The 24,708-nt window shown below is 38.3% G+C and overlaps 1 protein-coding gene across 1 annotated transcript; it reads left to right on the top strand.

Moving 5' to 3' along the window:
- The first annotated feature begins 962 nt into the window (after nucleotides 1-962).
- Nucleotides 963-3,572, top strand: LOC111914567 (uncharacterized). The gene has a single exon (XM_023910279.2). The coding sequence runs from the start codon at nucleotides 963-965 to the stop codon at nucleotides 3,570-3,572; it is 2,610 nt and encodes an 869-aa protein (XP_023766047.2).
- Nucleotides 3,573-24,708: the final 21,136 nt, after the last annotated feature.

Genomic DNA, 24,708 nt, shown 5'->3' with positions numbered 1-24,708 from the left:
GTATTTTGGTAGAGAAGAAAGCGATATTGGGAGATTTTGGAAGTAGATTAACATTTGGAAACACTTTAATTTGCACTTTGTAAGTTGAATTGAGGATTAAACTTGTTGAATTGTAGTTTAACTTAGACATGTATGGTTGATTTCTATTTCATTTCTGATTCTGAATTCTTAAGTATGTGTTATTAGGTTGTAATTTACATTTGACTTATGTTTAATATCTAGTAATCTTTGATTTGATCTTAATTATGTGTTTGATGGATTCTCTTTTTCACTTGATCAATGAGCTAGGGTTCCATTCAATCTAGTTAATCAAATTATGAAATTCGTATATGTTTTATGATTTGATGTTAGTAACATACACTTGATTGGTTGAATTTAAATCAAAAGAAATGTAATCAAAGGTTAAATGTTCATAATCCCAAGCTTATGAGGAATGTTGAACATTGTTGGTAATTGTGGCAAGAGCTCAATGTCCTTCAATGATTTGATGCAAGAACTTATTTGAATTGAATCAATTAAAGGAATTTTTATTTAAAGAACATGTTTTGAATAAAATACTTTTTTCAACTTAGATATTAGAGTTTATTAATATCTAAATTACCAACCTAGATAAAACATGAGTCATAATTATATTACATCTTTTAACATAATACATATGTAGGAATCAGAATCAGAAATGTATTTCTTTTATTGAATTTAGTTTTCAATCTTACTTATTTATGAATTTTAATACTAGTTCAAACATAATCACCCATTTTAATATTGTTTGTATGATGTGTGAGAGTATGGCTAAATAAGAAGTCTCGTATTCCTATGGATCAACCCTGCTTACTCTATACTATCTTTAGTGTATGAAGTAGCAGTGATTTGAGTTTTATTGTTATATTTTATCCCATTATTTGTTGGTTTGACAGCCAAACAAATTGCCGTCGTTGCCGGGGACACGGTGTTACTAATTGTTTATGCCTAGATCTTTCCGTACAGGTACACCATTGCCAATTGACTCAGAGATAGAAAGGACTGCAAAGAAGTTAAGGAAGCAAGCCAAGCTTCGTAAGAGGCAACCGATTTCCGGTACTTCTTCATCATCTACTCCCCCGGTCATTAACATTTGGGAGGACATACTCCTCTCAAGTGTATCAGCCTCAGAAATAGAAAGCCCATCACTTTCACCACAACCAACCTCAACCATAAATACCACTCCACCCTCTTCACATGTTCATAATATCCTAAACACTTCATCTACAGAAACATCACCCACTTCTCAAGCCATGACAGACAACCCTGGAGGGAATCAAGGTCCTCCAAACCCACCACCCGAACAAACCCTTTGCCAATGGTCAAGACAAGAGGTTACTCAACAACCTCTTTGTATCACATATCCAGCTGCCACAAACCTTGAACTAAAATCCGGGCTTATCCACTTACTCCCAACTTTTAGAGGTTTGGAGAATGAAGATCATCACAAGTTCCTTACCAAGTTCCATGTAGTATGTGTGGGTATGAAACCACACAATGTCACGGAGGAGCAAATCAAGCTTAGGGCATTCCCCTTTACGGTGCAAGATGCAGCCAAAGACTGGATTTATGACCTCCCACCGGGGACGGTAACTACTTGGGTAGATCTTGCAAGGTTATTTTTGGATAAGTACTTTCTCGAGATGAAAGCTTCAGCCCTACAGAGGGAAATCATTGGAATCAAGCGGCACAAGAGAGAAGCTTTTCACACATATTGGGAGCGATTCAAGAAACTTTATGCTCGATGCCCAAAGCATGGAATTACCGAATATCAGCTTTTCCAATATTTCAATGAAGGAATGAATCCAATGGAAAGAAGGCTTCTTAATGCCTCCAGTGGCGGTTCTTTACCCGACAACACTCCTACTGAAATCCGCAATCTAATCAAGAACATAGCTGAAGATTCCAAACATTCAAGCCGTGATGAAGAATGGTACACGGATGCACCCCAAGGTGTAAAGGAGGTCCAAACTCCTCAAATTGAAGCTCAATTGTACGAGCTTACAAAAGTGGTTATGATGCTAGCCAAAGACAAATGTGTGCAGCCCACCCCCCGCCCATGCGGTATTTGTACTCAAGTGGGGCATCCAACTGACATGTGCCCTCAACTTCAAGTGGAAGATTATGAAGAAGCAAAAGCCATGGGAGGTCTTCTTGGGTCTAATCAAAGGGGATATGAGCAGCCACGAGGTGATCAAAGATGGAGTAACAATCAAGGTTGGGGAGGACATCAACAGGCAAATTATCAACCAAGTCAACCACATCAATACCAACAAAGACCACCTTTTCCACCACAAAACTTTCAGCCAAGGCAACCACAACACCCTCCTCAACAATCAGGTTCATCAAGTATGTCCTTAGAGTACATAGTGAAGAGTTTGGCAACTAGTACACAAACTTTCCAACAAGAGACAAAAGCAAGCATAAAGAACTTAGAGAAACAAGTTTCACAGCTTGCTACTTCCGTAAGCAAACTAGAATCTCAAGGAAAGTTACTTGCACAAACTGAAACAAACCCAAGGCACAACGTGTGTGCCATCACATTGAGGGGCGGAAAGAGCTATGATGGTCCAAAAGTGTCGGTTGATCAAAAGGAAGAAGAAATAGTGGTCGAAGAGGCAACAAAAGAGCAGAAGAAGGAAGAGAAAACAATCAAAAAGAAGCCCTTCATCATTGAGTCTAAAGCCACACCTGCTCTATTTCCTGAAAGATTAAAGAGCACGAAGAAAGAACGGGAGGAGAGTGAGATAATGCAAATATTCAAAAGAGTTCAAATCAACATTTCATTCCTTGAGGCCATCAAGCAGGTACCTAGATATGCAAGGCTCCTTAAGGATCTTTGTTTATCTAAAAAGAAATTAAAAGGAAATCAAGTCGTAACAGTTAGAGAACACGTATCCGCGGTTTTGCAAAAGAGGATGCCCCCGAAGTGCAAGGATCCCGGTGTCTTTACCGTGCCTTGCAAATTGGGGAATCTTCATGTACCCCGACCCATGCTCGATCTAGGTGCATCCGTAAATGTCCTACCATATTCACTTTTCAAATCAATTGGTGTAGGAACATTGAGCAAAACCGGTGTGATCATCCAACTTGCCGACCGGTCTTTGGTACACCCAAAGGGTGTACTAGAGGACGTGTTAGTGCAAGTCGATGAATTTATCTTCCCGGCTGATTTTTATGTCTTAGATATGGGAGATGATAACTCTCCAAGTTCAAGTTCCATACTTTTGGGTAGACCTTTTCTTAAAACTTCCAAAACAAAAATTGATGTCTACAATGGAACTTTAAGTATGGAATTTGATGGTCAAGTTATCAACTTCAATGTTCATGAAGAAAAAAAGGTTCCTTCCGAGCTTCAATCCGTCAATCTTATGAATTTGATCGAGCCCTCAACTAAAAAGGGTTTAAGTTTGTCTAACAGTGAATTTCTAGAGTTAGTTTTGCAAGGAAAACTAGACAGGGACAAAGCCAAAGAGCTTGCAAAGGAGGTCGATATGGACAATGAGGTGTTGGAGAGTTTGGAGTTTATTGATGACAAGAAGTGTGAGGAGTGATGATATAAAACCCAAGCCATCCACCAAAGTCAAAATCCTTCCACCGGTGGAACAAACACAAGATTCAGGAGCAAAAACTCCACCGGATCCCTTCAAGAATATACATGTCAAGAAGGAGGTGGCAAGGATGTTGATGTGTTGGAGAGGACCACGTATCAAGACTGAAGCACATTAAGGAGGAAAAGTCAAGCCAACGAATTTAAAAAGGGGCGGCTAACCGGGAGGCAACCCGAGGGTATTTTTGTCATTCCTTGTTTTTCCATCATATTTTCTTTGTTTTCAAGTTTCCAAATTGTTTTTCATGTTTAAAGAGGGTAAAAAAAATCATTTTCCGGGTAGTAGTGGGATTGGCGGATCACAATTCCAAAAAGTGAAAAAATCAATGTTTTTTGGTCTTTACAGAAGTTTACACGACCGTGTAAATGTATACTTACGGTTTACACGGGCCGTGTAAACGGCCAAACCAGCACAGATCAGACGTTTGATTTACACGGCCGTGTAAATTTTGCCTTTCAGTTTACACGGGCCGTGTAAACATAAAAACAGAGCTGGGTAATTTTTAAGGTTAAACTCGATTTTTCTAGCTCATTCTTTTCACACCAGCTGCGTTTTTCTCCTCCCTACTGCCCCCTTCGAAAAAACCCTCAAAAACACTCCATCTTTCTCAATTTTGCTCCAAAAATAAGCTCCAAGGCATGAAATTCTTCTCTTTTCTTCATCCTCTTTGTCTTGCAACTCAAATTCATCCCTCTCATTGCCGATTTTGGGGGTTTTGAGCAAACCCTAGAATTTTTGGGTATTCAAATCTCGACCTAATGCTTGAAATTTCTTGTAGGATAAGCTTAGGGAAAGCTTGGGGAAGCATTGGACATCACCCTACCACTATATTCAAGCACAAATTGGTATAATTGTTCCAAACTCTTTACTTGTGCATATAGTTAGATTTTAGGGTGATTTTGGTGATATTGCTAGTTTTTGTGCTTGCTCTTGAGTTCAAATTGTCCTACATTGTGTGCAAACCTTGTTGAATTCAATTGGACAATGGCCTCCCGTGGAAAAAGGGCTAGAATTCGGATCTCACATATGGGTGATCAAGAAACCAGTGATGACCAAGACCAACAACACATGGAAAACCCATATGAATTTGGTCTTATTTTTTAGTCCAATCAACAAGAGATGTTGTATGCAACTCTCATTCAAAGGGTAAAAGGGGCACAAAAATTTGTGGGCATCCAAGCCCTCAAAGACCTTCATATCTATAAAGGTGTCCACAAGCTCTTCAAGAACATTGGTTGGGAAGGGTTATTGAATCTCCATTTTGTCAGTTATCAAACACCAATGTTGGAACTCTTGTCCTCAGTTCCCTTTGATTACCAGACACATATCCTCACCTTCCGTTTGCTCAATCAATCTCATCAAATACATGTTGATACCCTTTGTGATATCATTGGTGCTCCTAAAGCAAAAAGGGATATATATACAGCAAAGGGCAGAAAAAATGTTGTATTTGAGCAAGACTGTGAAAGGTTTTGGAGAAGTTTCTCTTGTGAATATGAGTTTTAGTCAGGCACAACAAAAGCTTCTAGTATTATTCATCCGGTTTTGAAGGTCACCCACTCGATTATTGCTTCTCTCTTATTTCCTCAAGAAGAGATTAGCAAGGCAAAGAATTAGAAGTTTTATGGTGTATGATTAACAAGCCCGAGGAAGTCCCTCATTTCGGATGTTGGGTAGTTCAGAAAATGCTCAGAAGTGCCTTGAGCAATGGTGGTCAGCTTCATTGTGGAGGCATGGTATATATTATAGCTGAACATCTTGGCCTCCATCTACTCAACAATCCAACCAATATAATTCCGGGAAGTACTCGTTTATCACTTGAGGTTTTTGAAATCATGCATCTCTTTCACTGCCATCCCAATGGGGATGTTCATTGGACCGTCGATGGTAAAGAGTATCTACGCATCGACAATAGAAATAAGAAGATATTAGCCTTGGCCAATGACATCCCTTCTACCAATTGGCACCTCCAATCAAACTTGGGTGTTACTGCAGCCCGTAGACCTTCAACCACCACTTCCACTCCTCCTGCTTAAACTGCAACTGCAGGTACTTCCAGCTCGTCTCGCCCTATTCCTTTTCCCGAACACAACCTTTACATGGTCGAGTTTGCACGCTTAGATCATCATTACACGAGCCTCTAGCAGGAAGTAGGAGAGATTTACACAGGAGTTGCTGAAATCACCTCCGAATTTCACGACTACCGTAACCTTCAAGAAGAGCGTTGGGCCCAACAAGAGTTGTGATGGGCTGAGCAGGATCAGCGATGGGTGGCTCAAGAGCAGCATAACCACAACATTCATCATTTGTTGAGCGATATACATCGAGTACTTGTGTTGCCCACCCAACAGCAGCAACATCCATCATCATCCCAACCCAGTGGCCTTCATTTTATCCTACTGATTACCCTTCACAGTTCCCACCATAACCTCCACCGTTCGGTCCTCAATAGACCGGCTACGCCTCTCTCCAAGCATCGAGGACGATACTATATTTTAAGCTTGGGGAGGGGCATCCATCCATGCATAAATCCCGTTGCATGTAGGTTGCATTTAGTTTTGTACATATTGCATTATTTTTTATTTTCTTTTTCATTTTTTTGCATAGAAAATTTTTCAAAAGTCAAAAAGATTTTCTTTCAAATTTTTATTATTTTCTTTGCATTTTGTTTACATCTAAATTTTTGCATTGCATTTTCTAAAAAAAATTGATCCAATCCCAAGCAACCGAATCTTTTCAAAACAGTTGAGCTGGTAAGTGAGTCATATGCCTTGAGATTAGCTTGCTCTTTTTATTGAAAAATCTTAAAGCAAGTTAATCGCACACGAACACACCTCCCGAAGCTGCTTGTGCAAAACAGAAAGTGAGAAGCTTATCAACATTGGAGCATAACAACAAGTATGAGTCAATTCTTTGGGACATATGATTGGTTTTATGAGTAGTAAATGCTCAATTGAACTTAAAATGCCAAATTCAAAAAATCATAAAAAGAATACAAATTTCAGTGTCCCGAGCCTTCCAGCGCTCTAAAAAGTCCTTTCTACTCACTCCCTTTTATATACCCTGCTTGGGGACATAGTTTCCAACTATACCTACGGGTCTTTGCATGTTAACTTTAGTCCCCCGAAAAAAATGTCTAGAAGCCCCTCACGGTAATAGACTGTGAGATGTCCCACCATAGAAAAAAAGTCAAGGATGAAAATATAAAGAAACAGGCCAAACAAATAAATTAATAAGAGCGTTATGTGTTATCTAAAAATAAAAAATAAATAAAATAAATAAATAAATAAAAATAAAAAAATGTTATTAAGTTAATATGTGACATTTGGGACTCGGACAAGTAAACTCCGAAGGGTGTTCCACACCTAATCGCCAAAAGCAAAATTGTTTGGGACGGATTAGGTTGAAAGTTCGCTACACGGGTTCCATAGAAAGTGATGAACTTAATAACAAAATAAAGCTAATATGTGGCCTTTGAGGTTTGGGCAAGTAAACCCGAGGGATCTCTTTAAATCTAGAACACTAAGGTCATTTGATCTAGATGTGTTGGTTGGAAGTACGTTACACGGATTTCAAAGAAAGCCATGAGCTTTATTTGTAGGAAAATGTAATTAGGAAGTTTGTATATATTTGTGTTTATATCTTTATTGAATAATATATCTAGGAAAAATATTTGGCTGCCAAAAGATTCCCTTGGACTTGAATTTGAACTTATGAAATTGGGACTGAAAGTTAATTACTTTGACTGGAGTAAGTGGTTTGAAATTTGTAACCAATCTAGGTAAATATTAGGGAATTTTTAGAAAATATTTTTCAGAAAAAGAATGTTGTTGACCAACAAACAGCTGGAATCGGGCATTGATGTGTTTTTTGAAACCAATATGATTGAGCATGTTTTATCACATTCAATTTCACGAGAATAAGACCATAATTTGTTCCATTAATTGACTTGTTGATATTGAGAAGAAACAAGTGTGGTGATCTTTGATTCTGTTGAGTTGCATTAGGGAGTGGCTAAAGTCTTATTTCTATTGTTATATAATATTTTGAGACTAAAATTAAGTTGACTCAAAGCACGACAGGTACATTCTCAACTATGGTACAAAACAAGGTTAATTGGGTTGGAAAGATCTTTATCATGTTTGTTTGAGTTTCATGCATAAAATTTCAAAAAGACTTGATTTTTATTTTATTTTCTTCTTTCATTTTATTTTCTTTGGTTTAAATTTTTCTTGTTCTTTCTTGACGACGAGAAAGGTTCAACATTGGGGAGATTTGTTAGGTGCATTTCATGCATTCATTTTGTAGTTTTAATCCATAAAAGTGCATTGCATTTAAGTTTAAACTCATGCATGTTGTATATTTTTCGGGATTTTTCATGATGCAATTCCATTCACACACTTTTGTGATATTTCAGGGACTTTTGAAGGAAGAATATTAGTTGAGATGATGAATAAAAGATGTGGATGAAGTTTCGGGACCATTAGAGCATCGATGAGGAAGTTAAGATGAAATTGAAGATTTTGACTTTACAGAGATATTGACGGCCGTGTAAATGAAAGCTTGGAGTTTACACGGGCCGTGTACACGCATACTCATGAGCAATTTACTTCTTGTATTTACACGGCCGTGTAAATAGTCAGTTATAATTTACACGGGCCGTGTAAACGTGTGACAACCCTAAATTTATTCTGTCACTGTATCCCATTTTCGTTAATAAAATTTATTTTTATTAGAACTTTCCGTTAACTTTTGGATTAATTTAATTAAAATGGGACTTTTATTTTGACTTCATAAGCATCGGAACACATTAGAAACACGATTAAAACACCCTCGACATTCATTTAGAAAAGTTTTAGTTACAACTAAGTCGGGTTACGACAATTAAATCGGGTAAAATTTTAAACCCCGTTTAACGTCGGTATTGGGTGGATTCCTACTTGGTCACAAACTCAAGCCTTATATAAAGGATGAATGGCCTTCATTTGAGTTTTTTCCCACCTCCTCATAACTTTCTCTCTCTACTCTCTCTCTAAAAACTCGAGTTTTGATCCAAAAACACCCCTTTCAAGCTCCAAAATCGTAAGTGATCTATCCTAACTTTTTAAGCATGCAAATCTATGTTTAAATCATCCAAAATACTCAAGAACTTGTGTTTACGGTTTGGGAAGACCTCCCAAAATCGTAAACTCCCTTAAAAGGGATTTGAATCCCCCAGACTCTTCCAAATCCTTTATAGTGTTTAACAAAGGCTTAAGGACTTGCATGTACGAGCTTAGAACACTAAAATCATGTCATTTGAGTAGAAAATATGAGTTTATGGCCCAAGAACATTCTTGGACCGTAAACACTCCTTCATAGACCATAAACACCTTTTAAGGTGTTAAATTGCCCCTTAAACACCTCCAAAAGCTTGCATGAGTGCCTAGAACCTTGTATTCCTTCATCTGATGCACCAAAACATGCACAAATGAGCAACACTTGATTTTACGGTTTGGAAGGTCTCCCAAAACCGTAAACACCTCCAAGGGGTGTTTAAGTGCCCTTAACACCTTGTATGGCTTAGATTTGGGTCTAGAACTTTGCATGCTTAACCTTCAACCACCAAAACACATGAAAAATGGACAATCATGAGTTTACGGCTGTAAAATCATGTGTTTACAACCGTAAACTCCCCAAGGGTCCTTCAAGAACAGTAAACCCCTTTTCCAAGGTCAATTCAAGTCTCAATCACTTCCTAAGCCTTTGATTCAACCTTAGAACCTTCCCTTGTGCATTGTAAGACCTTTAAACATCCAAGAACACACCACCCATGAGTTTACAGCCATAAACTCATGGGGATATGTTCTTTGGACCGTAAACACCCCAAAGGGTTTACACTCGAAGGGTAAACTCCTTATCTAGGCCCTACACACCTTTAGATGCAACCCGGATCATTCCTAACACTTGAGATAAAGTGTTTTCGCACCTCGGAGTGTATTTTCTTACTTAATTTGTAGTTCAAAGTCTAATTAGATACAATTATGTATCTCCTTATGTTACATAGGAGCCTTGCGCGTGTTCAATCCTTAAACTGATACTTAGCATCCTACCCGACACGTTTCTCGTCTGGTGAGTTCATACCCTTACACCATTTTCCGTGTTTTTCATGTTTCAGGGGGGAATACAAGCAAAAGTACAAGGAAACTTGTACTCAAAACTTATTAATTTGTATGTTATAGTTACATGTTCAGTATGCTTTTAACATTGAAATCCGTATTAACCAACCGTTTAACTTGCAGAGTTAGTTTTCAAACTAATTGTGAAACTCATTTTAAAATGTTATATTTTATACTTCACAAAGGATTTCATGTCATTCGTAAAACAGGATTTTTCCGCATTATTACTTGTAAATTCGTTATTCTTAAGATTGGAGACACGGCCTCTAAAACACTCCACAGAGATACGTGAGTGGAGGAACGCCCCTGTAACCAGAATCTCTTAGAAGGAGAGCGTGACTTGAGTGTATAGATCTATACAGGGCTGACTACCCCGCACCTTGCTGCTAGCTACAGTGGGACCGGTAGGTCTACGGGTGACAAAAGTCATAAAATGATACTGGCCTTCTTGCCATATCTAGTTTATCGTATGGTTATAAAACTCGTAACTTAGATAATGTAGATTTACTTTTAAGTAATAAAGAACTTAGTAAATTAATACCCTTAGGAAATTAGTTTACAACCTACTTATTAGTTTTATATACGTGTTAAAACTAATGTACTTTTCAAGGATAACCAGGCTTTCAGAACACTTCACTTAAACGCTACAAGTATGGTAGATACTTGTACACTTCATTCCGAATCGATAACCAACCACAAACTTTTAAGGAAAATAAGGGTTTTTCCTGGGATAACTTAACTTTACTTAATCAGGTTGTTGAGCCAATGGATAACTAAACTACTCTTATAAGAAAATATGGGATTTTCTTGGATAACAACTTTTTCATGAAACCAAAGGAAAACTGATTCTTTCACTAGAAACAAACCGCTTATGAACTCACCAGCTTTATGCTGATATTTTTAAAACTGCTTGTATTCTCAGGTTCTTGTTAGACAGGTATCCCACGTTCTTTTGGAGAAGACAGAGCGTTTAGAAGTCTCGTCTTTACTTTTTTCCGTACTGATGTATAAATAAAACATGTATTACCTTGCTTTCAAACAAATGTAAAAATTCCTATGTAATGTAATGTTTTGTGTTTACTATTCTTGCTATGTACATTGGTTGTGATACTTTACATGACGTCCTACACCCCGGAACGTTTTCGCCTTCGGTTTCGGGGTGTGACAGATTGGTATCAGAGCCCTTGTTTATAGTGAACTAAGTATACCGAACCTTACATGGTATATAACTATAAACACTAAGGGGCCGAAGTGCTCTGAACTAAAAGTATACTTTAAAAATATAAGTATTTTTATCCCCAAGTCTACAAGAATACCTAAACGCTAGAAACCGTAACCCTGAGTAGAACTAAACATAAATAATTGGGTGTTGTGCACTGTGGTTAAACCTGGGAAGTTATGTAGTCGTGTCTAGGGTCAATATAGCCTGATCAACTATATTCATTCGAGACACGGCCAACATGTGCTTGGGAGTCACTGTGGTGTGCAGCAGGCCTAAAACTTACCAAATATCCAAACAATGATTCATCGTCGCAGCAAAGCATAAAATACTATGGGAGTATTTTCTAGAGTCAACTTCGTCATAGAAATCCTCATTCAAGTGTTGTTACTCATTTCTTTCCTTAGCGATAGTTTACTTGCTTCGGTAACTCTTTCCTATTTTATCACTTAGTAGAACACTTTATCTGCCATAATGAGATATCTATTGATTCAATTCAGAGGACTTACCATCCTCTCATTCCTGATCATTTTAGATCAATATGCCTCCAAAGAAAGGACCCAGCTCAAGGAACAACAATCCTCCGCCACCACATCCTTCTCAATTCGACCCTGTCATATTTCAGGCAGCTGTTAGTGCCGCAGTGACTGCTGCAATGTCACACTTGAACCCCGGTGGGTCTGGCGGACCAGGAAGTAAGACCCATCCCCAAGATCATGAAGGTGATTAGGGGCACCAGAATGAGTGTAGTCAAAGTAAGAAGATATTTTAGAAAAGGCGAAAGGGTCAGACTTCGCAAGGGCCCTCCAAGAAGCACAAAACTGTGGCAGTCCAAGCTACTACTATTCCTGTCGCTGCTCCTACAACTCAAGCACCTACCAATAGGTATGCTGGTGACCTCCCTTGGTGCAACAGGTGCTGAAAGAAGATTTGTTAGCCATTCATTCAAACATCTTCTTAAACATAGTCCTCAACTAGTAACCGAAGTATTTACCATCGAGATGGCTAACGGTGAGAAAGAGAACGTTAGCAATATATTCATAGGCTGTACCCTTACCCTGAAACATCACTCCTTTCCCATCGACCTAATGTCAGTTTCCATAAAGAGATTTGATGTTATCATTGGCATGGATTGGTTGAGTCCCAATCATGTTGATATCCTTTGCTACGAGAAAGCTATCCGTCTCAATCTTCCCTCTGGCCAGACTCTCATGATCTACGACGATAAAATCAGTTCCAACCTTCGCATCATTTCATGCATCAAAGCCCAAAAGCTTCTGCGAAAGGAGTGCCATGCATTCCTAGCCCATGTAATCAACGAGAAACAGGAAGTTAAACACCTCGAGAGCATCCCTGAAGTTTGTAACTTTCCTGATGTCTTTCCCGAAGAGCTCCCGGGAATTCCTCCCAAATGTCAAGTTGAGTTTCGCATCGACCTAATTCCCGGAGCAAATCCCGTGGCCAAATCTCCCTATCGCTTAGCTCCAGCAGAAATGCAGGAGTTATCCAGTCAGCTCAATGAACTACTTAGTAAAGGGTTCATCAGACCGAGTTCCTCACCCTGGGGAGCCCCGGTATTGTTTGTGAAGAAGAAAGATGGATCCTTTCGGATGTGTATAGACTACCGTGAGTTGTGCAAGCTAACCGTCAAAAACCGTTATCCTCTTCCTCAAATAGATGACCTCTTCGATCAACTTCAGGGAGCCAGTTACTTCTCAAAGATAGACCTTAGATCAGGGTACCTTCACCTACGAGTTCACGAGAATGATGTTTCCAAGACAACATTCAGGACTCGATATGGTCACTACGAGTTCGTAGTGATGCCCTTCGGTCTAACCAACGCATCGGTAGTGTTCATGGACCTGATGAACCGGGTGTGTCGCCCCTTTCTGGACAAGTTCGTTATCGTATTCATGGACGACATACTTGTCTACTCCAGAAGCGAAGAAGATCACAAACAACACTTGAGGATAGTGTTGGAAACTCTTAGATCGGAAAAGCTGTACGCGAAATTCTCCAAGTGTGAATTTTGGATTCGGAAGGTAGCTTTACTTGGTCACGTCGTAAGCGAGGAGGGTATACACGTGGACCCGTCTAAAATCAAGGCGATAGTGAATTGGTCGGCACCAAAGACACCCACATAAATCCGTCAATTGTTGGGTCTCGTCGGCTACTATCGCAGATTCATCCAAATTTTTTCTAGAATCGCCAAACCCCTAACCACTCTGACACAGAAAGGTGTACCCTTTTGTTGGAGTGAAAAGCAAGACACTGCATTCCAAACGTTGAAGCGAGCCTTGTGCAGCGCACCTATCCTGTCCCTGCCCGAAGGGACAGAGGATTTCGTTGTATATTGCGACGCGTCCAAATCAGGGCTTAGGATGTGTGCTTATGCAGAGAGGAAAAGTTATCGCTTATGCCTCGAGACAGCTGAAGGCACACGAAGTTAACTATACGACTCACGACTTGGAGTTAGGAGAAGTGGTCTTCGCACTGAAGATTTGGAGACATTATCTCTACGGAACCAAGTTCACGATATTCACTAACCATAAGAGCATGCAACATATCTTCGATCAGAAAAACTTAAACATGAGACAACGGCGATGGGTAGAGTTGCTAAGTGATTATGAGTGTGAAATCCGCTACCATCCCGGCAAGTCCAATGTGGTGGCAGATGCACTTAGCTGAAAGGAAAGCTCAAGCAACAAGGCAAAGACATTGACAATGACCATCCATTCCCACTTATCCGCATAAATCCGAGAAGCCCAGTTAGAAGCCTTAAAACCAGAGAACGTATTGAATGAAGCCTTGAGAGGAATGGATAAGAAACTTGAGATCAAAGGTGACGGAGTCTACTGTTTCATGGATCGAATTTGGACCCCAAAGTTCGGAGGTTTCAGGGAGGTTGTTATGAACGAAGCTCACAAGACCAGATACTCCGTTCACCCAGGTTCGGACAAGATGTACCCGGATCTCAAGAAGCTAAACTGGTGGCCAAATATGAAAGTCAAAATTGCTACCTTCGTGGGCAAGTGTCTGACTTACGCCAAGGTAAAGGTCGAGTACCAGAAACCCTCGGGTCTGCTCCAGCAGCCCGAGATACCTGAGTGGAAATGGGAGATGATCACTATGGATTTCATCACCAAATTACCCCAATCTCTGAGTAGGTACGATACCATTTGGGTAGTTGTCGACCGATTGACAAAATCCACTCACTTTCTCCCGATTAAGGAATCGTTCAAGATGGAAAGACTCACGCGAATCTACATCCAAGAGATAGTCCAACTGCACGGTGTACCTGTGTCCATTATCTTCGATCGAGATAGTAGGTTTACCTCAAGGTTTTGGCAGTCCCTTCAGAAAGCTCTTGGAACTAAGCTGGATATGAGTACAACTTATCATCCTCAGACAGACGGACAAAGTGAGAGAACTATCCAAACCTTAGAAGACATGTTGAGAGCATGTGTCATCGATTTTGGAAAGTTGTGGGACACTCATCTACCATTGATTGAGTTCTCGTATAACAACAGCTACCACACCAGCATCAAGGCTGCCCCGTTCGAAGCCTTCTACGGTCGCAAGTGCATATCCCCTTTGTGCTGGGCCGAGGTAGGGGACACGCAGCTAGCTAAGATTCGAGTCCCCGACAGTTCTCTCACTGGTCTTGAAATCATCCCCGAAACCACCAAGAAGATCATCCAGATCCAAGAACGACTGAAAGCTTCACGAGACTGACAGAAGAGTTACGCCGATAAACGACGGAAACCCCTATAGTTCCAGGTTGGAGATCGTGTCCTGTTAAAGGTCTCGCCTTGGAAAGGCTTGATACGTTTTGGAAAGCACAGAAAGATTAACCCGAGGTACATAGGACCTTTCGATATCCTCGCTAGGATCGGTCTCGTAGCCTATATACTCCGACTACCTCAAGAGCTTAACAATATCCATCTTGTCTTCCACGTCTCTAATCTTAAAAAGTGTTTATCCGATGAAACCCTCGTAATCCCTCTTGATGAGATCGAGATCAATGAAATTCTGAACTTCGTGGAAGAACCAATAGAAATCATGGATCGAGAGATCAAACGTACGAAACAGAGTCGCATCCCAATAGTGAAGGTTCGCTGGAATGCCAAGCAGGGGCCCGAATTTACTTGGGAGCGCGAAGACTCGAGGAAGCAGAAATATCCGCATCTCTTTCCAAATCCATGATTTGTAACTTAATTTTGAATTTCAGTACGAAATTCCCTCTAACGGGGGGATAATGTGACAACCCTAAATTTATTCCGTCACTGTATCCCATTTTCGTTAATAAAATTTATTTTTATTAGAACTTTCCGTTAACTTTTGGATTAAGTTAATTAAAATGGGACTTTTATTTTGACTTCATAAGCGTCGGAACACATTAGTAACACGATTAAAACACCCTCGACATTCATTTAGAAAAGTTTTAGTTACAACCAAGTCGGGTTATGACAATTTAATCGGGTAAAATTTTAAACCCCGTTTAACGTTGGTATTGGGTGGATTCCCACTTGGTCACAAACTCAATCCTTATATAAAGGATGAGTGGCCTTTATTTGAGCTTTTTCCCACCTCCTCATAACTTTCTCTCTCTACTCTCTCTCTAAAAACTCGAGTTTTGATCCAAAAACACCCCTTTCAAGCTCCAAAATCATAAGTGATCTATCCTAACTTGTTGTTTAACTTGTTAAGCATGCAAATCTATGTTCAAATCATCCAAAACACTCAAGAACTTGTGTTTACATTTTGGGAACACCTCCTACAACCGTAAACTCCCTTAAACGGGTTTTGAAGCCCCAAAACCCTTCCAAATCCTTTCTAGTGTTTAACAATGGCTTAAGGACTTGCATGTACGAGCTTAGAACATCAAAATCATGTCATTTGAGTAGCAAATATGATTTTACGTCCCAAGAACATTCTTGGACCGTAAACACTCCTTCATAGACCATAAACACCTTTTAAGGTGTTAAATTGCCCCTTAAACACCTCCAAAAGCATCCATGAGTGCCTAGAACCTTGTATTCCTTCATGTGATGCACCAAACCATGCACAAATGAGCAACACTTGAGTTTACAGTTTGGGAAGGTCTCCCAAAACCGTAAACACCTCCACGGGTGTTTAAGTGCCCTTAACACCTTGTATGGCTTAGATTTGGATCTAGAACTTTGCATGCTTAACCTTCAACCACCAAAACACATGAAAAATGGACAAACATGAGTTTACGGCTGTAAAATCATGTGTTTACAACCGTAAACTCCCAAAGGGTCCTTCAAGAACCGTAAACCCCTTTTCCAAGGTCAATTCAGATCCCGATCACTTCCTGGGATAACTTAACTTTACTTAATCAGGTTGTTGAGCCAATGGATAACTAAACTACTCTTATAAGAAAATATGGGATTTTCTTGGATAACAACTTTTTCATGAAACCAAAGGAAAACTGATTCTTTCACCAGAAACAAACCGCTTATGAACTCACCAGCTTTATGAGGATATTTTTAAAACTGCTTGTATTCTCAGGTTCTTGTTAGACAGGTATCCCACGTTCTTTTGGAGAAGACAGAGCGTTTAGAAGTCTCGTCTTTACTTTTGTTCGTACTGATGTATAAATAAAACATGTCTTACCTTGCTTTCAAACAAATGTAAAAATTCCTATGTAATGTAATGTTTTGTGTTTACTATGCTTGCTATGTACATTGGTTGTGATACTTTACATGACGTCTTCCGCCCCGGAACGTTTCCGCCTTCGGTTTCGGGGTGTGACAAAACGTGTCGCCAGTTTTAAAACAGTTGAATCATTTGTAAAAAGGGACAGCCAGTTGGAGGAGAAGTTAAGTCGTATTTTGGGAGAGAAGAAAGTGATTTTGGGAGATTTTGGAAGTGGATTAACATTTGAAAACACTTTAATTTGCACTTTGTAAGTTGAATTGAGGATTAAACTTATTGAATTGTAGTTGAACTTAGACATGTGTGGCTGATTTCTATTTGATTTCTGATTCTGATCTCTTAAGTATGTGTTATTAGGTTGTAATTTACATTTGACTTATGTTTAGTATCTAGTAATCTTAGATTTGATCTTAATTATGTGTTTGATGGATTCTCTTTTTCACTTGATCAGTGAACTAGGGTTCCATTCAATCTAGTTAATCGAATTATGAAATTCTTATATGTTTTATGATTTGATGTTAGTAACATACACTTAATTGGTTGAATTTAAATCAAAATAAGTGTAATCAAAGGTTAATGTTCATAATCCCAAGCTTAAGAGGAATGTTGAACATTGTTCGTAATTGTTTAAAGAACTTAATGTCCTTCAATGATTTGATGCAATAACTTATTTGAATTGAATCAATTAAAGGAATTTTTATTTAAAGATCATGTTTTGAATAAAATACTTTTGTCAACTTAGATATGAGAGTTTATTAATATCTAAATTACCAACCTAGATAAAACATGAGTCATAATTATATTACATCTTTTAACATAATACATATGTAGGAATCGAAATCAGATATGTATTCCTTTTACTGAATTTAGTTTTCAATCTTACTTCTTTATAAATTTTAATTCTAGTACAAACATAATCCCCCATTTTATATATTGTTTGTATGATGTGTGAGAATATGGCTAAATAAGAAGTCTCGTATTTCTGTGGATCGACCATGCTTACTCTATACTATCTTTAGTGTATGAAGTAGCAGTGATTTGAGTTTTATTGTTATATTTTATCCCATTATTTGTTGGTTTGACAACCAAACAAATTTTGGGCAGTTCCGCTTCTAATGCAACTTTTCATGGCAATAGAAGCATTCAGCCTCTTTTGGGTTAGAAGAAGGAGTGACGAAACCTTTCTTGGTTCCACTTAAAGAGGAGCCATCAAGGGTCTTGCCCTTGGTACCCTTCGAAGGGTTCTTCCTTTTTTCCCTCTACCTTTCCCGATTGCCAGGACAGGGGCGGAGTTTGGAGTAAGAGTAGTAGTGGTAACAACCGACTTACATTTAAAACCTATTTTTGCGGTCTTTAGGAGTCCTTGAAGCTTGCTAAGGGTAACTTCCTCCTTTTTAATGTGGTATGTCATATGGAATTTCTCATAACACGATGGTAAGGAGTGCAAAATGATATATATTGCTAACTCCTCGGGGAAGTTCACATTTAGCTTCAGCAAACGGTCCACATACCTTTGCATTTTCTGCATGTGGCCCGTGATGGGTTCACCATCCTTCATTCGGGTTGTTATCATGGAGGAAATGATTTCATATCGCTCTTGATGAGCACTCTGATGGTAGCGGTCCATCAAATCCTAGTGCATCTCAAAAGTATAGTAGTCCTCATAAGACTTCTGGAGGTTGGCTGTCATAATGGCCTACATGATGCATTCCACTTTGGTAGCATCTCTTTCATGTGCCTCATATTCAGCGACCTCCTCAAGAGAAGCAGACGGCTCGGGTACCTTAAGCTCCATGTCGAGGACATATTATTTATCCTCATACCGAGTGACCATCCTAATGTTCCTGATCCAATCCATAAAGTTGGATCCATCAAAGATGACTCTCCCACAAAGGTTCATGAGAGAGAAGGAGCCGGTAGGGTTTGAGTCAGAAGCAGCATTGTTGGTTGACATCTGAAAAGAAGAAAACAAGTTTAGTTTAGATAAAAGGATAGTCCTTAATAAAACACCCAAATGTAATATTAAGGTTAGGATCCAATCACAATATATCATAACTTAGAAGAGGGATGCCTTAATCTAAGCTACAACATATTTGAAAGGTAGGTGAATGACGATTCACCAATTTCCACCAAGAAAAACGAAATATAAATTATTAGGTTTTTTTAATTGGTTTTTAGAAACTCCTAGATTCTTTTGAGATTCATTGCACTTTTCAACGACACGTTTCAATCTCGAGTGTGCCCTTCATGTTTTATGACAGGGATACCGAGGATCACAAAACAAGGTATGAAGTAACCATGCAAATTACTCGGTACCCTTAATGTTTTTCACTCAATCGATGTGCCGGTTAACCACATGCTCTCCACCGACCTATGAAAAACCTTAATTCACCCTTTGCCTACCTTGTTAAGTCCAAGTTAGTGTGTCGGTTAACCACACACGCTCCACTAACGACTTAATCAAAGTGCAAAGTGTAATTTCATGGGTTAGCACCTTATTCACATTTTCCTAAAGTAACTAAGATTGGGATTTTATAAAAACATTTAGTTACTTTATAATAATCATTATACTGTAATGAGAATTTTAAGTTATTGTCCTACCTGTTCGGCTAACGACCCTCCACCAAACAAGGAAGCGGTGGGTGAGAGTGGACACCCATTAAGCTACCATTTTATAGGCAGCAACCTTATACCCCCCTTATAGACCGGCTTCGTGAATGAGGCCTACTAACGGTAAAATGACCTGCATTTCATCCGAAATCTTCTTATTCACGACATCCCTTTACTAAACCAGGATATAAGATCCTCCGCCACCGCTGAGACTGCCAATCTCACACCTGGTCCGAGCACCAGGTTCCTAAGAGTCCAATAGACAAGGCTACCCTAGCCTAAGCATCCCTCTGCACCACTTAGTGACCAGATAACAATTCTTACAAAACCATAATCCAATACCTCGATCCAACGGTATCTATCAGGTCCCACATGCATTTCTATATACACATGGGCCTTGCCCATAGGTCCCATCTAAACTATACCATGGAGCGTGCCACGCCTACGAGTCCCACCCATCAAGAGCTACACAGGCCCGACCCCGCCTCGGACCCTAATGGTCCTCTTCCTAGAAATGATAAACGCTCTCCAAAAATCTTGTCTGTCTTGCCCAAGTCACAAACTAATCCTCCTTTATACCCATTACCACCTCAATGATAGTCTACCTCAAACTGGTGAATGCTATGATACAATCGCAGTATTACAACACTTTTAACCAACCATGGTTACCACCCATGGTCTTACCACATTCGAACCATCTCAACCCCAATTATCCTGAATCGAACCCGCATCCGACTGAATTCCAATCATGTGATCGGGTCATGCTTCGAACCCCAAAGCCTTCATCAAACAAGAACATACAAAGAGGCTCTAACATAACCCTAGACATGGATCCATCCACAAGCTTTATATAACAAAGAAGATTCCGACCAACTATTGGAAGTTTCCTGAACTCCCAACTTACACAACTTCAATCCCAACGGCCACTAGGGTAGTCTTTCCTCCGGATTGGGATGTGAAACTTACCCTAGTTCCACACCCGATCTAGCTCCTAGAATTCTGAACAAGTCTCCCCCACTTGGATTTATCGAATTTCTCATAGCCCATGAAGCTTGATGGATTCCCAACCCATCTTATCTCCATATACATGAACTGACTATGATATGCACTTACCAATACTAGCATTCCATTACTAGCCAGTCTCGACGATCACCCAACTCTTGAAATTCAGAAGAATACTGTTAACACGCTGTCGCGGACGTATTAAGCAAATAAATTATCACTACTGCTTGCACTAAAAATATAGCACAGGGAAGCAGGGTCGAATCCTCAGGGACACAGCCTAATGGTCAATGCCTTTTTGCATCAGGCACAATCTAGTCAAGATAGAAATTATTAAAAGGGGGATTTGAATTAAACTAAAAACTAAAAGTGCAGTGATATTAACCTAAACGAAAATCAATGTAAAAAACAATTTCAGTTCTGCTGCGACTTTCCTAATCATGTAACTGACATAGATCTGATTATTAGAGATGCGTCCTATCTAAGTTGGTACTGAGAAAAAATAACAAGCTCTAGTAATTTCTCTTTTACCTAAATTAGTTAATCAAAACAGGTTCTTCAATTAACCCTAACTTTTTACTGTTCAATTAAACAAGCTCTTAATTAAATCAGAAAATTTGCTTTAAGTTCTTTGTAAAATTCCCAGTAATACCCAATACTTCTCACAAGCTCGGAAGCATAAAGATATGATTTTTCAGTTTATAATAAAGTCAAATCCCAAACACAGAACCGATTTATTACTTGTTACTTATTACCAGTTGACAAGAACAATTACGTATTTTGTAACTGATTAACTGGAATGATAAAACCCTAGCTAGGTGATCAAACTAACAAGAATCAAAATCAAACATTCATTAAGAACAAAACTAAAGAATCTAGATAGAAACACAAATCAAAAACCATATCTAATGATCAATCACATGAAAAGTACTTGTCTTTGCAGAACTGAAAACTAGGGTTTTGCCAAACCTGGCTAAAATATGATCAAAACAGATAAAAAGAGACATCAGACAACTAATCTTACTAATCTACTTGAAGGAGATGATCCACAGTCTTCAGATCTTCAGAAATTGATGAAATTAGAGAAGAAACACCTCCAAAATCGTATTTTTGTCGTCTGATACCTCTGGAATCGCCAACTTAGGTTACTGGAAGGCTATCAGGGTCTTTTTATACGTCTAGCAGTAAAAACGGCGCACCTGCGATCGCAGGTTTTGAAATAAATGCATCTGATGCCGTTTTAATGAAGTAGGATGCTATTTTGACACTTTTTGGCCAACCTGCGATCGCAAGGAGACAACCTGCGATCGCAGGTTTTGAGTTCTCACTTCCGGATGAATTTTGGGCACAAAAGAACCTCGAAGGCAACCTGCGATCAAACTTGTGATCGCAAAAAGGTCACATGTGATCGCAAGGAGACAACCTGCGATTACAGGTTATTCCTATGATGTCCGAAATTTCTTCTACTTTTGATATCATTTTGAATCGCGTCAATCGGAGTTACGGTTCTCGAGATATGGTCAAAACACTGACAAGGGGTCAAAGCTGCCAGCAACATCCTTTAACTTTGATATTGTATATTCTATCTTCGTGTGATCAATTCAATTGAATGTTTCTTGACCAAAGCATCTTCCAAACATTCCTCAACATACTCCATAAGTTTCAAGCTCCATTTTAAGCTCCAAACGCGCATCCAATTGCTCCCAAAGCACTGCTCCACTCGAACTATCTGAAATCAACATAAAAACAAGAGCAGTACGGGAATTCTAACGAAATACATGAGCTGAACATTATTTAAATAAATGACATGAAAATGTACAAAATATGATCCTAAATGCTAATGAAAACTACCCTATAAGATGCATAAAATGACATCTAACAAATCTCCCCAAGCTTGAATCTTACTTGCCCTCAAGTAAGAAAAAGGATATAACATTATAAACAAACAGAAAGATGTAGATGACCTAAAAATAAATTAAAATAAAATAAAATGAAAACTTAAACTAATGTACTTCACTCTTTTTTTTTGTTCACATGATCAGATTTCACAACGAGGAAGCTCCAACGAAATCACTACCTAGACAACAGTCTCAATACTTTATATTAACGATTCATAATTATATTTAATAAGTTAAACCAAACTTAAACAAATAATTTTTACGCCGAATTTAATTTGTGAAAACAATGTATTTTTAAAAATAATTTCACGAAAAATCGTTTATAAAAACTAAGCTTGACCAACCCCTCCTTTTTTTTTTCCGAACTTGTCCAATAAACGCGGTAAGCTCCATTATGGACAGAAAATCCAAGCTTACCCCTATGATTCCACTATCGAGGGATCAATCTCCTTATACCACATATCTTTTTTGTCTTGATCAACTCTTCAGATTTAACTTGCTTGGTTCTTGATTTCGACTTGAACTTGACTTGGATTTGACTTTGAATTTCAGATTTCTTCAAGTTTCTTGATATATCATTTCTAACATAAATATATTGACTGGGCGCGAATTTTACTTTGAGGCCCTCCATATCTTCAATACTTCAAAAATGATAACTATTTTGTGGGTATAACAAGAGTTCCCTCCTAACCTCAAAAGACGTAGAAACTATAGGGTTCAGTACTTCAAGGAATGATAAGGTTATCCAATCTAGGTTCTTTTTAAGGCATTCAAGGAAATTATTTTCAAAGCACTGTTCGTGTTTCCATCACACACTTCCACTGTAAAAATTATCTGACTCTTATGTTGGTTCATATTGAAAACATTTAAAGCACTTGAAAATATAATTCTTAAAATTGATTATAATGAGATTGTTATTTTTGGTAACTATCACACTTCATCTTAACATAGCTATCGAATGTAAAAAGATATCCTCATCTCATGTAAATTTTTTAATTTTTTTTTTGATTTTGATATGCAAAAAATAAAAAATAACTAGAAATAAAATCTTTTTGGGTTTTTGTTTACTTATTTATGAATGCATAAAAATAAAATATCTTTGGATTTTTTGAATTTTTTATATGCAAATGCAATGCAGAAAATAAAATGAAAAAATAAAATTTAGAAAAATTTAACTAAAAAAAACTGAAAAATTAAAATTTTGAACAAAAATGTAAAATTTTACACTAACCCCCTCCCCAAGCTTAAAATGATGCATTGTCCTCAATGCTCAGAGAGGAATGAACAGCTCAATAAAGAATATAAAAGCAAAAATATGCAGCTAGGAATGAATGTACCTGATAGATTGCAGAAATTCTGATTTTGACGATGAATGTTGACGAAAAATTTGAATTTCAGCAACTCTGTCGATCCTCTGATTTCCCCAAGCTTGCATGGAACTGCGATCATCTCTTTATTGAAAGTATAAAAAACTAAAAACTACTCATCGAGTTGCCTCCCGGAAAGCCGCCCTTTTTTAAGGTCGTTGGCTCGACCAAGCATGAAGACTAGATTACCTGAACGTAAAGATTTTGGCATAAAACAATTAGCAGTACCGTGTCCCCGGCAACAACGCCAATTTGTTAACACGTTGTCGCGGACGTATTAAGCAAATAAATTATCACTACTGCTTGCACTAAAAATATATCACAGGGAAGCAGGGTCGAATCCTCAGGGACACAGCCTAATGGTCAATGCCTTTTTGCATCAGGCACAATCTAGTCAAGATAGAAATTATTAAAAGGGGGATTTGAATTAAACTAAAAATTAAAACTACAGTGATATTAAACTAAACGAAAATCAATATAAAAAAATGATTTCAGTTCTGCTGCGACTTTCCTAATCATGTAACTGACATAGATCTGATTATTAGAGATGCGTCCTATCTAAGTTGGTACTGAGAAAAAATAACAAGCTCTAGTAATTTCTCTTTTACCTAAATTAGTTAATCAAAACAGGTTCTTCAATTAACCCTAACTTTTTACTGTTCAATTAAACAAGCTCTTAATTAAATCAGAAAATTTGCTTTAAGTTCTTTGTAAAATTCCCAGCAATACCCAATACTTCTCACAAGCTCGGAAATGTAAAGATATGATTTTTCAGTTTATAATAAAGTCAAATCCCAAACACAGAACCGATTTATTACTTGTTACTTATTACCAGTTGACAAGAACAATTACGTATTTTGTAACTGATTAACTGGAATGATAAAACCCTAGCTAGGTGATCAAACTAACAAGAATCAAAATCAAACATTCATTAAGAACAAAACTAAAGAATCTAGATAGAAACACAAATCAAAAACCATATCTAATGATCAATCACATGAAAAGTACTTGTCTTTGCAGAACTGAAAACTAGGGTTTAGCCAAACATGGCTAAAATATGATCAATCACATGAAAAGTTTCTTCCATGGATAACTGTCGTTCATACTAGAACAAACGCTAATACCACTGAACTCTGACTTCAT

This window comes from Lactuca sativa, chromosome 4 (genome assembly GCF_002870075.4).
Source record: "Lactuca sativa cultivar Salinas chromosome 4, Lsat_Salinas_v11, whole genome shotgun sequence".
NCBI lineage: Eukaryota > Viridiplantae > Streptophyta > Magnoliopsida > Asterales > Asteraceae > Lactuca > Lactuca sativa.
Note: the sequence above shows the minus strand (reverse complement) of the source record. Positions and strands in the feature narration are given on the sequence as shown.

What these genes read in the sequence shown, in the direction of transcription:
- LOC111914567 (XM_023910279.2), top strand. Translation starts at nt 963, where the DNA reads ATGCCTAGATCTTTCCGTACAGGTACACCATTGCCAATTGACTCAGAG.